The 16,570-nt window shown below is 53.4% G+C and overlaps 1 protein-coding gene across 3 annotated transcripts in view; it reads right to left on the bottom strand.

The window, feature by feature from the left end:
* Positions 1 to 16,570, bottom strand: part of RNF213 (ring finger protein 213) — a 130,144-nt gene that overhangs the window by 2,719 nt on the left and 110,855 nt on the right. For all 3 annotated transcript variants that reach the window (XM_058284850.1, XM_071210838.1, XM_058284849.2), the window contains exons 50-67: positions 16,045 to 16,167; positions 14,827 to 14,937; positions 14,165 to 14,407; positions 13,782 to 13,863; positions 12,963 to 12,997; positions 11,280 to 11,374; positions 9,595 to 9,754; positions 8,804 to 8,978; positions 6,851 to 6,936; positions 6,025 to 6,276; positions 4,472 to 4,604; positions 4,086 to 4,169; positions 3,520 to 3,700; positions 3,104 to 3,305; positions 2,029 to 2,106; positions 1,312 to 1,506; positions 820 to 909; positions 546 to 724 (exon numbers count right to left, since the gene is read on the bottom strand). In XM_058284850.1, coding sequence (XP_058140833.1) covers positions 546 to 724; positions 820 to 909; positions 1,312 to 1,506; positions 2,029 to 2,106; positions 3,104 to 3,305; positions 3,520 to 3,700; positions 4,086 to 4,169; positions 4,472 to 4,604; positions 6,025 to 6,276; positions 6,851 to 6,936; positions 8,804 to 8,978; positions 9,595 to 9,754; positions 11,280 to 11,374; positions 12,963 to 12,997; positions 13,782 to 13,863; positions 14,165 to 14,407; positions 14,827 to 14,937; positions 16,045 to 16,167 — 2,504 coding nt within the window. The remainder of the gene's footprint in view (positions 1 to 545; positions 725 to 819; positions 910 to 1,311; positions 1,507 to 2,028; positions 2,107 to 3,103; positions 3,306 to 3,519; positions 3,701 to 4,085; positions 4,170 to 4,471; positions 4,605 to 6,024; positions 6,277 to 6,850; positions 6,937 to 8,803; positions 8,979 to 9,594; positions 9,755 to 11,279; positions 11,375 to 12,962; positions 12,998 to 13,781; positions 13,864 to 14,164; positions 14,408 to 14,826; positions 14,938 to 16,044; positions 16,168 to 16,570) is intronic.

Below are 16,570 nucleotides of genomic sequence, written 5' to 3'. Positions count from 1 at the left end.
AGCCACCCCATGCAAAAAAAAGCACAACCTGTCCAGGAGAGGCACTGCATATATGGAGAGCTGACGCAGCAAGATGATGCCACAAAAAAAGAGACACATTCCCAGTGCCGCTGATGAGAATACAAGCGGATACAGAAAAACACATAGCAAATGGACACAGACAGCAGACAACTGGGGGTGAGGGGGGTGGGGGGGAGGAATGGGAGAGAAATAAATTTAAAAAAATCTTTAAAAAAAGTGAAAATATGAGATACCATTTTTTTCCCCATCAGATTGGCAGAAAATGTAAAAGATGTAGCTCTTTCTATGAAATTTAAAATGCACACCTCCTTGATAGAATAAAATTTACATGTTAAAATGAGACTATATGGCTTTTGTAATTATTTAAAAAAACAGAAAAAAATCTGTCCTTAGGGTGCCCCAGTAGAACAGCAGGAAACCAAATCCTGCCACGAGATGGGCACCCTCTTTCTGTCTGCAAAGACCACAGGCAAGAGAGCGGGGCATTCGGCACGCGTCCTGCCCGGCAGGTGGCAAGTTCATACTTCCAGTCAGGATTGAAAGAATCCTCGGTCTGAGATTTCTTCAGTTTCAAGATGATCATTTCGTGAAGCTCCAGCAAGAAAGCATCTAGGTTAGTTTGATTCAGGAAAGTGCTGAGCAGCTTAGCATGTTCTGGGCTGAGGTCCTCTTTATACACTGCGCTGATTTCCCTAAACGGATCCTAGAACGAAAGAGGAACAGCTATCAAGTTCAAGCCCAGGAAAGAGGAAGCGGGTTGGTCCCCTCCACCCCAGGCGGCCAAGAGCGCAGACTCACTTTCCGCAGCCGCAGCAGCTGTTCCGACTTGTGCGCAGAGAGGAGCTGCCACAGGGCAACGACGTGCTTCAGCCGACAGGCGGTCAGGGCCTGGAGAAGGAGCGGCGTTGAGGAACGGGAGGCAGGGGTCTCGTGCCCATGGTGGCGGACCCTCCCCGCCGCTCCACCTCCTACTGCCGCGCTTCCGCCTCCCGCCTCAGGAGGACGCCCCGGCTGCCACCCACTAAGCACGTGTCTCATCCCAGACCCTCCCTGGCGTGTCCTCGCGCCCCCTCCGAGCCCCTTAGCGTGGCGCAGAGCCCGGCTGTACGGGGGTGCGGATCCCCGTCTTCGCCTCCCGTAGCACATTCTGTCCAGCTGTGGACTGACCGCGTGAGCAGCTGTTCTCGCCTCCCCTCCTTTTCAGGGGTGCCTGGACGCTCCTCCCCGGGGGGCGGCACCCCGGGAGGACGGGGAGACCAGGCGAGGAGCAATGCGACCCGTCCGACCCACCTGGAGGACGGGCGTCATCTGGTCACCCATTCGCAGGGTGTCCTGGATGTACACGTGGAGGTGCATGTTTGGGTCTCCGCCCGCTGTGCTCAGGAACCCCAGGGCCACCTCGACGACAGACAGAGCCTCGCAGGCGTCGCTGTAGGACTGCAGCTGGGCGCCGATGGCATTGGCGACCGAGTTGGGGAGAGAGCTCTGGGAAATCGAGGCAGGACAGGGGACTCACGGTTGGGTTGGTCTGTTCTTGCCACCTGATGGAAGGACTTACCTTCTCCATCCTCTGAGGGCACGAGAAGGGACAAAGGCCCGGACATGATAATGACAGAAAGCGCTCAAGTGCCTCCCCAGCGGAGGCAGGGTCCAGGCATTTTACAGAGGTGGAGACGGGCTCACGCGAGCCTCAAGGCGGCCCTGGGAGGAGCTCAGATCGAGGTAAAAGAGCAGGGGCCAGGGGCTTCTCAGGTCCTTGTGCTTTAGGACACGGTCGTGACAAGGTTACTACGAAACTAACACAAGACCAAAAGCTCTTTCTGATCAACGAGAAAACTTCTGCTGATTTGATGTCCTACTGGAGAAAGCCCTGGGCTAGGGGCACCTGGGCCAGTCGCTTGCAGCGAGCACCTGGGGCAAGGCTGGGATGGATTTCAAATGCATGAAAGCCCTCTGATGAGACAAAAAGCACCAACCGTGCCAAGGACAAGGTGTCACTGCAGTCACCTGTGACATTCTGTTCTTGATCTCCATGAAGAGGTGCTCGTAGTTCCAGTCATGCCTGTACACCAGGGTGGGTATTCCCTGGATGGGGAAGAGAAAAGAGCTGGAAACGAAAGCCGAGACGACAGCACGTTCTTCGGCAGCCACGCAGCCATGCGATCGGCGTCCTCCCCAGGGAAGCGTGGCGCGCTCTGTTGCAATGGCCCATGGCTGCTTAAGCCACAACCCTTGGAATCCAGCCCAGCCACAATGGCCACGCAGATACTGTCACATCAAATACCGTGGTCCCAGGAACTGACAGTGACGCGCCCACGCAGTGACAAGACAGTCACTCTTCTGGTCGACAGAGGGCTGAACGAGTCAGCCTCACTGCGGCAGCGAAGGGGAATAAATATCCCTAACCGTATTTGGCCGGGCCTCAAAGGAGGTAAAAGAGAGGGTTGCAAAGTGCCTGGTGCGTTCCGGGCAGTGTGGGAGAGCCCCAGGGGCCCCAGGCTCAGGGGGGCTGTGGCTGCAGACAGGGCTGGCTGGTTCGGCAGGGACAGGGTGACGAGGCCCTTTCATGGGCCTGTCCAGCCTGGCTGGCCGAGGGTGCGGTGAGCGCCAGGCCTGGGCTGAAGAAGCTGCAGGCAGGGGGGCAGCCAGGAGTTTCTGCGGTCGCCACCGCGAAGGGGAGAGCTAAGCGGGGGGCTGAGCCGATTAAGAGGGACTCCCACAAAGCAGCCCTGGGAGACCCCGACAGCGGGTTATGTGTGGAGACCACAGGGAAAGCAGGAAAAGAGCACAGAATTCTCCCGGGCAGTCGGGGGACGTCACTGGCTGCGACAGAGAAGCCCGAGGATGGGCCATTGAAATGCAAAGGCGCCCTTGGGTGCTGCGGTGCAGAGGGTGACGTGGGCGAGAGCTCAGGAGGGTCGTCCAGACAGGTGGGGGTGGCCTTGGGAAGGATGGGGGTCACGAGCTGATCTCAAGGTCCCCTCTGGGCGGCATGCGCCCCTCGGTCCCACTCTGAAAGTGTGGCCGGCAAAGCCTCCCCGAGGACACACAGGACAAAGAGAAGCCAGCAGGGCCAGCCCACCTTGAGGGTGAGCCTGGGCTTGCCGTGGAGGAGCCGGCTGGTGACCTGCCGCTGGATCTTCTCCAGGTCAAACTCCTGCAGGGTCTCCCCGCCCTGCTCCACTCGGTACTGGCAGTTGGAGAGAATCAGCGGCGTCAGGTCCCGCTCCACCTCGTAACTGATGACGTGCAGGTCGGTGACCTCAGAGGCGTCGACGGAATAGCTGGGGGACAGAAGCACAGGGCACTCAGGGTCCCGGGGGGGGGGGCATCCTCACAGTCTGAGCCGGTGGGAATGACACCCAGCTACGGGCCCTCGGGGACCATGGCTGGAGGACAGCTGTTTAGAGAAGGAGCCCCGTTTCTGTTCGGCTCACACCTGCCCCAGTGGACCCGGGATTCCCTGGGCTGTCCCTTCCTGCTGCTGGGCACGCTCACCTGTTGTTCTCCTTGGAGAACTTTTCCACGGTGTAGACCATCTCATTGTGAAGCTTCATCAAGTAGCTGACCAGGGCCGTGGAGCAGAGGCCTGGGCCCCGCCGCCGGGGCAGGATCACCTCGAAGTCCGCGTCCATGTCTAAGTCGGCGCTGCACAAATCTTTGGGCAGCTTGATTTCGCCTGGAAACGACAGGGCTGCTCAGGGCAGGCATTCGGCTCCTCGCTGCTCCCTCGCCTCACAGCGGCGGCGAGGGGCAATGCAGAGTCGTGCTGAGGACATGCAGAGCTGGGGACCAGGAACCAGCCGGAGCCGTGCCTTCCGGCTCTCTCTTATAAGCGGACGAGTTTCGCATCGTCTCGCCTCCTTTAGGGCCCATGTGTGTACATTCGAGAGGACTGAGGGTTTACTTTTTCTAAGTTATTTCACTTTCCCGGATACCCTCATCAAAAGATTCCTAGATCCTGCATGAACATTCATGTAGCTATGAGGTCATCGGCCGCAGAAAAGAACTTCCAGAACGAGCGCCTGGAGTGTTACGCGGTCAAGGGGAAGCGCGACACTTGCCATTGGTCTCCAGCGATCTCCTCAGCCTGTTCCACGTCGACAGAAAGACCTTGATTCTGTTGTGAAACAGCTGCCTCAGCCCATCTGTCAAACAACCCCTCTGTGAGCACCCCGTGGAGACACCCCTGCAAACCTGCTTCCCTGCCCGCTCCTGGCGCTTCCTGCGTCCTCCGGCGCCTTCCAGGTGCGGGTTAGCACTCAGGCTGAGTCGGGGCTGGAAGGAGGGAGCTGCTTTTCAGCTGCCGCGAAAGCCTCTGCAAAAGCCTGGGCTCTCTGCACAGCTCTAGAGCGCCCGTTAGCCTTGGCCTGCTGCCTCCCCACTCCTGCGACCCTTTGGAGCCACCCGTCAGGGCTAGTCCTGGTCTCTTGGTGGAGTGAAGTCGTACCTGAATTGTGGCTGTTAATAAAGCCTTGGATGGAGCTGAATTCAACTTCCAAAACATTCTGGAATCGTTTCACTAGCGTCCTTTGCAGAGCCAAAATCTCAGGCAGGAACTTCACCAGTCGCAGTTCTGCTTCCTGGAGAAGGAAGAACACCCGGCGCCACTTTTTAATTTCCTAGGAAATGTTACAGGGGAGACGGGCTTTGAGGCTGGCGCAGGACTCGTGGTTTAATCTGGTCAATGTGCCATTTAATGGGACGACAAAGTGCAGAGCCGGAAAATGGGAGCAAGGCCTTCCCCTTCTTTCGGCAAATAGCTACTGCCTGACTGTCAGACTCCCCTCCCTCCCGGAGCTCACACACCAAATGTGTTGGCCAAAAGCTGATGGGAAAAAAATCAGCTTCTTGGGCCCAGGTTACTGGCTGGGAATGGAGAGAAGCTGCTGAAAGCATAAAGACCGAGCATAAAGACAGTGACGGCTGGCATTACTCCTGGATGTTGCTTTGAAGACGTATAAGATGTAAGTATCTTCAATTCAGTGAAATCGGGCAGAGTAGTGAGAAAATCACATTATTACTATGAGGCCCCTTCTAGAATTAAATCATTTTCTTTAACTGACCAGCAGAAATTTCAGAATCACATTACTTCTTGCTTGACTACACTTACTGGTCCCTGGAGGGAAAGGATTAGAGAATAACGGCAGAAAATAAAAGTCCAAATGGATTCAAGTTAGAAGCAGTGAGTATTTCTAGTTCTAACAGATATGCCGATACATTTTACTACTTTCCACCCCCAAACTGAACCTGCCAACACACATTCATTCGTTCCAAGCATCAAGCCCAGATGGTTCTGGGAACAGGGGAGAGATTTTTTGGGTCTATCATTTGAGCTACTTTGGCCATGCATTCCGGACTAAATATTTTTTGTCATACAGAAGCTCATTGCTGACCAGTGCTTCCAGGCACTGGGGAATGTAAGATGAATGAACACGGTAGGGCAAGTTTCCCTTCTGCCTTGCTGAGTGGTCGGGAGGCACTCTCTGGCCCTGAAGGGTCCCCCAGAGGTGACGGCCAATGCTGAGCATAGTCCATCCGTGACTTTGGCTTTGACTGTTTGTACAGTCTGACGGGTACGAAGATCTCTGGTCTATACCAGAGTCATCTGCCACAGATACCTGGGGCAAAATCAAAGTATCTGAGGAAGGATTACACTAAATAAGTATCTGGGGCCTTCACGTCTTTGCTGGGGACAAGCGCCTGGAGAAAAGGGAGGCTGTCTCAGAGCACTGGACTCACCTGAGGCCCTCTCAGAGCACTGGACCCACCTGAGGCCCTCTCAGAGCACTGGACCCACCTGAGGCCCTCTCAGAGCACTGGACCCACCTGAGGCCCTCTCAGAGCACTGGACCCACCTGAGGCCCTCTCAGAGCACTGGACCCACCTGAGGCCCTCACAGAGTACTGGACCCTCCTTAGGTCCTCACAGAGCACTGGACCTTCCTTAGGCCCTCACAGAGCACTGGACCTTCCTTAGGCCCTCACAGAGCACTGGACGCACCTTCTGGAGGAAATGCCAGAGGACTGGCACGGTTTCTTTGCCATTTTTCTGCTCTACTACATGCTGGAGGTACTCGACTGTGATCCTCTTCCGGCAGCTCCAAATCTTGGAGCAATGAACGACACTCTCCCGGGGCAGACGGGACAGGAAGGTCCCCGGGTCCCCGAAGATGATTTTGGCCACAGGGTTGGAGCTGATACGCTCATCCTGGCTGATGAGCACATTCACGGTGAGGAGAGTCTTATCGAGATGCTGCGTGAAGGAAACGACAGGGAGTTCTGGAGGTGAGAGTCTTCTGGAAACCGACTGGGACATCCACTGACCACCAGTGGGCTTATCAGGGAGGGAGGCCCACTCACTGTAGCACCTGGTCAAGTGTCCACTCTTGTCATCTTTTATTGTCATTTAAATGTTCCTTGTTTGCCAGCCTATGTCTCCTCAAACAGAATGAGACTCAGAGACCTGTATTTTATTCCCATTCTTTACTTACTGGCTTCTATTTCTTATTCAGGAATATCCTTATCTAATAAAGGAATGATTCACCTGTAGTTTGCTACGTTTCTCGTGGCTGCCACGGGATAGCCCCTTTCTCCACCTCCCACTTTTATGTGAGGGCAACAGCTGCCTGGGGTGATTCCTCGAACCAGCTGGCTGCCAGCCGTGGGGGGAAGGTGACTTGGGCACAAGAGGAGGATGGAGTGACCCGGCTGGGGACCCTAAATCAAAGGCTCAGCCCTCGGCCAAGCCAGCACCTCCCCGGTAACCGCCTAGCAGTACAACTGCCCCCTGCCCCCATTTTCCCGGCAAAGTGGCTGCCGTCGCTCACCTGGAGCTCAGATAAAACAAGAGTCTCGACAACTTTTTCCCAGTTGTTTCTCTTCTCTTTGGTTGACAAATTTGCATCAAAACTCCCTACCAAAACAAAATAAAGTGGGTTATCCAAGGTACAAAAAAATCTCAGCAGTTTACACGTCGTAAGCACCAAATACATGTTCAACTGAAATCATGAATAATGCTCTTTTCTGTATGTATGTGTGTGTGTTACTTTCCTAAATTAACCTAAGTATTTTTCAAGGATTCCTGCTGCTTCCACCAACCAAATGATCCCTGACAAGGTACTCCCATTTCTAAAATTCCCTTCACCCACCTCGTTGGACCCCCAAAGCCATCCTGAACAAAACTACTGAAAGGACAGTGGAAAGGACAAGCCCGGGGCCTGCTGGTGACCAGGGCGGGGGCCTGCAGGCACGGGGGCAGCTCCGGGGTTTCCCGTGGGGTGCAGGGCTGTGGACACTGCCAGCACCCTGCGAGATCGGGTCATATTGTCAGCAAGGCACTGGACGAGCTCGTCCAGTTCAAACCTCACCTGAATGAGTGACCTAAAGTGAGATCAGATTTTGGTAACCGGAAAGGACGTTTTGGGTGGATTTTTGGCAAAGAAGCACCTGAAGAGGGAATGGATTTTCTTGTTGTGTGTCAAGACTTTTTATTGCTATTTTTAGTATTAATATAGACATCGTCAGGGAGCAAATGTAGCTCAAATAATTGAGCGCCTGCTTCCCACGTATGAGGTCCTGGGTTTGATCCCTGGTACCTCCTAAAAACAAAACAAAACCGACCAACAAAAAAGACCAACTTTCATTAGGGAGCAGACGTAGCTCAAGTGGTTGAGCTCCTGCTTCCCATGTATGAGGTCCTGGGTTCAATCCCTAGTACTTCCTTATAAATAAAAAAATAAGAAGATAGATAGATAAATAACATTGTCACCACAGCGTTACTCTTAAAATTTGCCAATTAGCAAAAATAAAATAAAAACACCCTTTTTTAGTATTTCATGTTTTCTACCGTATCTGAATATTTGGAATTAAACCCGGGATTAATCAGGGATGGAAGATGGGAGGGGCCAAAGGAAAGCACGGGGCACTGTTTGACTTGGGAGAAATAAATGTCTTTCCTTTTTTTTTTTTTTTTGAGGTACCAGGGCTGGGGACTGAACCTGGGCCCTCATGTGGGAAGCCAGCACTCAGCCACTGAGCCACACTGGCTCCTCTGAGCTGGGTTTTTTGTCTGTTTGCTTAATGCCTGTTACTGGGAGATACTGGGAACTGAACCCAAGACCTCCTATGTAGGAAGCAGGCACTCAGCCACTTGAGCCACATCTGCTCCCCTAAACTCACTCTTAACTCCACCATGCAGAGACAACCCTTTTACTAAGTTGCCCTGCAGACCTTTTCTTTCTGTGTGGATCTAAAATTTTAAAATTGAAAAATCAGCTCAGCGAACATAATATTTTGCAGACTGCGTCATTCTCGTAAGCAATTATGACTATCTGAACATATTTGGTCCATCTACAATACTTTTAGGAAAAGCAGGTGCTATGCCAAAATGCAGGAAGGATGTACAAAAAGAAAGAATTCCCAAGTGATGATGGTACACTCGTCTCGTTGGCGGTGATCGACTGTCACACAACGCCTGTTTCGGACAATACACCCTCCCCCTGTGCTAAGCGGATGACCCATAGGGCTGACGCTGGAAACTGAAAAGTGCCACCCCGTGCCCCCTCCAACCAACGCCTGTGAGCTGGGGTTCCTGAGCGCTGCAGGACGCGGCCGGGCAGGCGGCTAAGTGGAGAGGACGGGGCAGGTCCGTCCGTGCCCCAGCCAGGGCCGCTCTTCCGGTGTCCACCCCTCCACGCTCCCGCCGCACTGCTGCCTGGGGCCGTGGCAGCAGGCCTGGTGTCTGTCACCGCTGCCCGGCGGCCTCCGTCCCAGTGCCTCACCCGGGCGAGCCCGCTGGTCCTTGAGCAGGCTGCACAGGACGAGGTGCACCGCGCTGCAGGTCTCGTCGGCGCTCTTTCCCAGCGTCTTCGTCAGCTGCTCCAGGTCTCTCTGGAGGTGCTGCTGGAGGAACCCTCTGGGGTCCCGCACGGCAGGTTTAATGATATTTTTCAGAGCCTGCCGGGAACAAGGAGCCAACGTGAACAACCAACTCGCTGGCGGGCGAGACGGCAAGTTAGCCGAGGGCACGGGGCCAGGGCTAAAAACCAGCCCCAATCAGGTTTCTAAAATGAAGGGGAGGGAGGGATCAAAGGGGTTCAAACACCAGAGGCTGAAAGAAGGCAGAAGAGGGGCGCAAACAACGGCCGCTGGAAAACAACCGGCTTCTGTAGGACCGCGTCGAAAGCAAGGGTTTTCAAATTTCTTGCTATCCTGGTTGGACTTCACGTGCAGCAAATGCGGCGCGCTCTTCCTTCGTTCCCTGGAGCTCCCAGGAAGATGCGGTAAAATCAGGGTTACCTTAGCCTGTCCACTCCCAGGTGCGGGCCTGGGGCACACCTGGTCATTTAAAACGGACCTCACATCATCTCGTGAGTTCGCCTGTGCCATTCTAAACCGCAGTGGGGACGGTTAGGATGCGCTCCTTCCCTATGACTTTGTGGATTAGGTAAAAATGATTTATTCCCAAGGAGGTGGCCAGGTCTTTTCAGGCAAAGGGCTCACTGTGAAAAGACCAAGGCAGGTAGCACTGCCACAGTGAATATACACACGGGGTGGCGGTGCCGTGGCATACCTGGGGACTGTGGGAAGCTCCCAAGAGCATCGCCAGGTGGGTGAGCATCCGGATGAGAATGAACACGACGGGGGAGAGCTCGCGGTCCGACACCATGGGCGTGCCTCTGGCAGGAGGGCTGCCCAGCACGTGGCCCGTCTGAGTCCTGTCTGCGTTGACCCTGGAAGGGACGAGGGGAAACGGGGAGGAGACTTCACCCCGGCTCTCCAGGCGCACCGATGTCCCTAGGACGTGGAGATGAGGTGCACGGTTTTGAAGACAACAATGTTAAAAGGGCTTCTGAGTCCGCCGCGTTCAGGCCGCTTTCCTGAGTCTTGTGCTCTGTCAACTCACACCCCCCACCGGCTGACCAAAAGCCCACGGCATTCGCCACGGAACGTGGCTGACTGATGAGGCTTGCCCCGGGGCGGGGGCCACAGGGGTCCTGGAAATCATCGCGGGGAGGGGAGCCAGCAGGCCAATGACACTGGAGTTTGGGACAGTGGACATCAACGTGCCACACTGTCCTCATCTTCCCAAATCAAACCTGGGATCCAAGGTCTGGCAAAGGATTTTGTATCACATCCAAACGGCAACTCTTGTACGGTATTTCATATTTATCATATAAGCTACGAAACGTAGTTTTTGTAAAACTATATATTTTGCAAAATACGTAGGGGCAAAAATACCAGAGCTTCCAGGACACTCTGATGGAGAAAACCAGGTAGACCACTTGAACCCACGGCTGTGCCAGAATGTCGAGGCTGCATGAGGACCCTGGCCGCATGCCACCTCCTGCCGCACACGTGCTCCGTGGCCATGCACCGCCTGTGGGCCAGCGGGCCATCAGGAGCCCGAGTCTTGCTGACACTGATTACGTCCCAATCATTTCCCCCAAAGGCTAACAGCCCAGGCAGTTTACAAGTGTGAGGGCATCTGCTCAGAGAGATGAAGGCCCAGCCTTTGGTGTTTCCGATTTAAATATTCCCCAGGATTAGGTCACCTGTTTCGGTCCACAGGGGCAGGCTCAAGGCCAGGTGGCTGACATGGAAGTGTTCACATGTGGTCTGCTATGGTTTAAGGGCCAAAGTCAGTGGGAAGTGGACTTGGCTCTATGGACAGAGCATCTGCCTACCATATAGGAGGTCCAGGGTTCAAACCCAGGGCCTCCTGACCCGCGTGGAGCTGGCCCACATGCAGTGCTGATGCGCGCAAGGAGTGCCATGTCACGCAGGGGTGCCCCCTGCGTAGGGGAGCCCCACGCACAAGGAGTGCACCCCATAAGGAGAGCCGCCTGCACGGAAAAGTGCAGCCTGCCCAAGAGTGGCACCGCACACACGAAGGGCTGACGCAGCGAGATGACGCAACAAAGAGACACAGATTCCCAATGCCGCTGACCGGAATGTGAGAGGACGCAGGAGAACACAGCGAATGGACACAGAGAGCAAACAAGGGGGAGGAGGGATAGGGGAGAGAAATAAATAAAAAATAAATCTTAAAAAAAAAAAAAGAACCAAAGTCAGCCACCAATGGACCGAGCCCTCGCCGCCGTGTGAGCTCAGGGACTGGGCGCTGGTTCTGAAGGTGACGCAGACCCCCGGCCCCTGGCCTAGGCCGTCCTGGTTAGCACTGGTTGATCAGCGGGAACGCCCACCGCCCCGGGACTGAGCTGGGGCTCCTGGGGAAGGGGGCCCCGCCCTACGTACGTGATCACGTGGAAGTTGGCCCGGGCTTTGTGGTTGAGGCCGCCAATGAGCGCCCCGCAGTCCACACAGTAGCTCTGCTCCATGGGCATGCCACACTAGGGGAAGCACAGACGTACGGTTTATGCACAAACACCACCCTGCACACGGACACCCGCCACAGGGGCAGTGAGGGCGCCCAGGGGTGCTCGTTCTGGTTTGCGTGGATTTCAGGAGAGGCTGGAGGCGCTCCAGGGAAGGCGCAGGCTCTCTATGCAGATTATGTTCTGCCTGAGCAAAACTGAACTTTTTTTTAAGCATAATAAATTTAAGTTTTATTATCAATAGATTGACACTTTCTGGACAAACACGTAAAATTCAACCTTCTTTCCTCATACGCACCACTTTTTTCCTTTCCCGCATCTACCATGCTAGGGACCAGAGCTCCGTGACACGACCCCGGGGACACCACATTAGCTTCCCGTCGCAGTCCCTTAACTCCATGGGGACTTTTTTTTTAGTAGGAAGATAATTTAATGTAAAGCAAAAGTACACCCTCAGGACAGGAGGGCAGGTGTGTCCTATGAGGCGTACCTTCACTTGGACTTTTTGATTAACAAAAAAATCCAACCGTATGGCTTCCTGCTTCCATACGGTTCCACACTGCTCGTTTTCCAAAACCAGATCGTGAGCTCCTGTGTACTAAGAATCGTAGCTCGCAAGTGACCAGGCTGGGGACCTGCACTGCTGGGAGCGGACTTGGAAAGGGCCAATTTCAATCTCTTTTCATGAAGTTCATAAAAATGAAGTGTATCTATCAGTTTTTTTCCTTCACTTCATCAAATAACATGCTTCAGCTCAGTTCAGCTGCCCGTTGCCGAGCTGAAGGGGCTTGGACCACCACATGACTGCGACACGGTTCCTTCCCCCATGCGGGTAACGAGCTACGAGTCTCTTCTTCCTGTTTGGCATCTTGACCACTCCTCTCTGGGCGAGTAATGCCAGTGGCTTAGTCCACGGCTTTGCCATTTTGAAAAGAATACGCAACGGATCCCATTTGCATTCTACATAGACGTGCGCCATGGATCCCATTTGTGTTCTACAGAGACATGCGCCATGGATCCCACTGGCATTCTATAGAGACGTGTGCCACGGATCCCACTGGCATTCTATAGAGGCGTGTGCCACGGATCCCACTGGCATTCTAGAGACGTGTGCCATGGATCCCACTGGCATTTTAGAAACATGCGCCACGGATCCCATTTGTGTTCTACAGAGACGTGCACCATGGATCCCACTGGCATTCTATAGAGACGTGTGCCACGGATCCCACTGGCATTCTATAGAGACGTGTGCCACGGATCCCACTGGCCTTCTATAGAGATGCACGCCATGGATCCCACTGGCATTCTATAGAGACGTGTGCCACGGATCCCACTGGCATTCTATAGAGATGTGCACCACGGATCCCATTGGGAGTGGCTAGAAAGGCTGGCTAGGGGTTCTCAGCCAGGGGGTGCGGTGGGTGAGTACTGTGGCATCGGGTGAGTTGAGGTGGGGGCTGCTGCTAAACATCCTACCATGAGGACAGCGTCACAGCAGAGTTATCAGGTCTGAAAGGTCCCAGAGCTGATGCCGAGACTCCCTGGGCTGGCATGCACCCATGTCTTGAGGCCCCCAGACCATACCCCAAATACCAAGACTCACCTCTCCCACAGAGCAGGGATGGCCATTGGGACAGGCTGTGAGAAGAACAAGAGACGAGCTGGTCAGCTTCATGCGATGTCTGCGTCTAAAATGGAAAGCCAGCCCCTTCCTCCCTGGCCCTAACTACAACGTCGCATGCGGCAGATGGCCTGAGCATGGTACTACAAGCCAAACTCCCTTGTTAATTTAGTCATTTGACACATATTAAGAATTCAATAAATGTACGCTGCTGTTGGTAAACACCATCTCCGCAGTTTAAACGTACAAAGCACAGAGCAATCAAATTACACGCTCTTCTGAGGGGCTGTTTTTGGCGAGGCAAGTGGCTAGTATGTGATACCCTCCTGTTCTCCTTAATTTTGTTTTTCCTTGCCATGAGCACATCTTTTAAACAACTTTTAAAACTGATTTACAAAGGTTTACTCAAGGTAGCATCAACACTTCGAGCAAGTCATGGGTTGTATTACTGTCTCCAGGGTCTGTACTTCCAAAGAGCTATCCTTGGGTCAAGAACGTTGTTCTCCTGTGAGCTGGCCCTTGAATGGGCCTCTGACGTGGTTCTCCCCTCCCATCAAGTGGTATATTCCAGGGAAGGTCCTAGAGGGTTCTTGCCCTTTGACTGCAAGAAGAAGTGCATTGGACCATCTCCACGGCCAGCAGAGTGCCAGCTCCCCGGAGTTACTCCTATTTTGCAGAGGAGCCAAGGGTACAAGGATCCCCAGGCTTGCGGGCCCCACGCCGAAGCCAGGCCTGGCGTTGTATTATAATGTTCTCCAAAGCTGGCAGGGCTGTGATTCCATCACAGACACCAATACTTACTGTACCAGCGGACGCCTTCCAGACCTCCCCAATTCCTAGCTTGAGCCAGCAAGTCTTCTGGCATTGATGGAAGAAAAGCATTCTAGAAACAAAGCAGAGATGATCTGGGTAAGTGAGTGTACGGTTGGCCGAGGTGCAGCCAGAGGCCTAGAGTAAGTTAATGCGCTTCTGACCGTCTCTCCCCTTGACCTCAAAAGCTACCTATGGTATGACAACGGCGAGGCAAGATTTTCACCATCGTTGTGGTCTAAAGAATCCAATGGGACAAAAGAGGCAGAAAGAGAATCTGGGAGGTGAAGAGGCCAAGGAGTGACTCGGGCTCTGCAGGGACAAACCGTTGAAGTGTTGCCAGCAAGAGCTGACGCATCCCGTGCCCTTCTTACCGCCATGGTGGCTGGGTAGAAGGCCAAGTTCCTTAGAGGTCCCAAGACATGGCTTTGTCCACACAGAAAGACGGCTGCAGCATGAACGGCCACCTCTGCCACCTGTCCTTCGAGGGCACTGCCACTGGGGTCCATGGTCAGCAACGGCAGAGAATTGTCCACCAGGGAGGTGGCAAAAAACTTCATCTCATTGGAAGAAAGGACTTCGGTTTCTTGGAGGAACTGGTTCACAGCCTCACATTGCTGACGGGAAATAAAGGGTTCAAACATTAAAGTATGTCAAAGAAGAACATTACTTAAATTCAAAGGTTTGCTCATAGGCATATGTTTTGATACCAAGTACACATTAAATTCCAAGGTAAATATGATTAAATGATCACCCAGAGAATTTTCATATGCAAACACAGCAACCACATACCTAACGTCTAATTTTGACACTCTGTTTTGGTGAACATTTTCATACAGTCTTGACTTTAGCTTTACATGTAATTCTAAAAGCCTCGGGCTAAGCGGAAAATGCTTCCTCCGTATAACGCAGCTGGGCACCCCCGTTCCGGATCCAGCATCATGACCACAGTCCGTATCTGTGGCTTCCACCTCTACCCTATACGTCCCTCCCCACAGCGAGGCGGGGGATGCGAGCGCTGAATGGTGGCTCTCACCTCTGGCTTGGGATGCAGGCTGGCGTTACGGGACCCGTACAGAGCAGCGACTTCTCGGAAGAGCGCCAACAGCAAGTGGACTGCCTGCTGCGGGCCGGGGCTCTGGCAGGCCTGGCGAAACAAAGAGGGAGGATTTAAACAGTCACTCTGCCCTACAGGGGTCAGAGTTCACCGGGATCTCGAGGTGAAAGGCAACGCGGCTGAGGTCAAAGCCTTTCCCAAGGCCCTGCACGCCAAGGAGCACCTTCTGGTGGACCACGCGGCCCTCCTGGACTACAGGGTTCAGGGAACATTCTCATGTTCATTAACTGGATGCGTCGTTAGCAGACGGCTTAAAGCAAGGAACAGAAATCACCAGCCGTTCTCTTTCTGACTCATCGCTTGTCATAAACTTCTCCTGAGCAGAGAGAGGATTTCCTGTCCTCTCTTCTTGGTACGATGCCAGGGACACAAAAGGAAGCCACACCCGATCAATTAAAAGATTATTAAAATAAACGCACACGAGTACAAGTATTATGAATATATGTAGATATTATGAATTATGAATATATGTAGATATGAAATTTGCTGGTTGTGCCAACATATCTCATGTTGGAGTCATTTTGGAGGAAGTGATTTTTCTGTAGGGTCTCAAGTAATGGACATATACAAATCAAAAAGGAACTCCTGGGACGCGGATGTGGCCCCATCGACTGGGCTCCCGCCTACCATACGGGAGGTCCTGGGTTTGCGTCCCAGAGCCTCCTTGTGAAGGAAGCTGGCCCGTGCTGGTGGAGAGCTGACAGCCCGCACGTCCATGGAGAGCTGGTGCAGCAAGATGACGCAACAAAGGGAGCCATGCAGACACAGAAGAACATGCAGCAAGTGGACACTGAGCAGAACGCAAGCAAGCAGCAAGGGGGGGCGGGGAATAAATAAATAAAAAATAAATCTTAAAAAAAAAAAAAAGGAACTCTTGATGGCCTTGGCAGGTCAGCAAAAGATAATAAATCTGTTAGCACAATTTGTTGTCATTGCTAGCCTGTTTCAGCCGCTAGTCCCTGCCCGCTGCTTGGGCGCAGCTGCAGAAGTCAGGGGTGTCTGACCCTGGTGCAGCATGCTGCTCTCTCCAGTAGTCCATCACCACCGTATCATTTGACAGAAACAAGGAAAGATGCAGGCTCCGAGTGGGCCATTCTGTACCAAGAGGCACCGTGGGTCGTCCTTGAACCGTCCTACCTTCAGAGCATTCGCAAGAGTCACGGGCTTGCCCTCGAGGACGGCTTGGCCCACGGCATCGCGAAGGGCCTTGTAGTCAGCACCGTACACCAGGTATCGGTCCATCTGGCCTGGATGGTCTTCCTGCAACAGAACGGTAATAAAGGGGCTTAATCTGGGTGGGGAGGGCGAGGGGACTGATTAGTAAAGGAGCCAGGGAACCCTGAGAGGCTGAACTGGGATTCCCTGTTACAGTCCAAGGCCTAACAGTCAAGAGCTATCTTTGAAGAGCTTCCTCCTCGACAAGATGAAGAGGGATACACGGGTGAAAAACCCGGCTTTCTGCAGCTGCGTTCTCTCCTGAAAGCAAGCACCAAAGACCAGGTGACTTGAAATGTATCAATGCTGAATCCTGATTGGTAATAAAAAGAAAGGCCAGTTTTAGTGCCAGTAACCCCAGGAGAGTAAGAATCTGTCAATTTCTAAGTACTAGGAAAGGACCACCTGGAGGCCCTGAAGCCAAACTTACTGCAATTCTTTTATTCTT

This window comes from Dasypus novemcinctus, chromosome 21, assembly GCF_030445035.2.
Source record: "Dasypus novemcinctus isolate mDasNov1 chromosome 21, mDasNov1.1.hap2, whole genome shotgun sequence".
Lineage (NCBI taxonomy): Eukaryota > Metazoa > Chordata > Mammalia > Cingulata > Dasypodidae > Dasypus > Dasypus novemcinctus.
The sequence above is the reverse complement of the archived record's forward strand: the minus strand, read 5'-3'. Positions and strand labels throughout refer to the sequence as shown.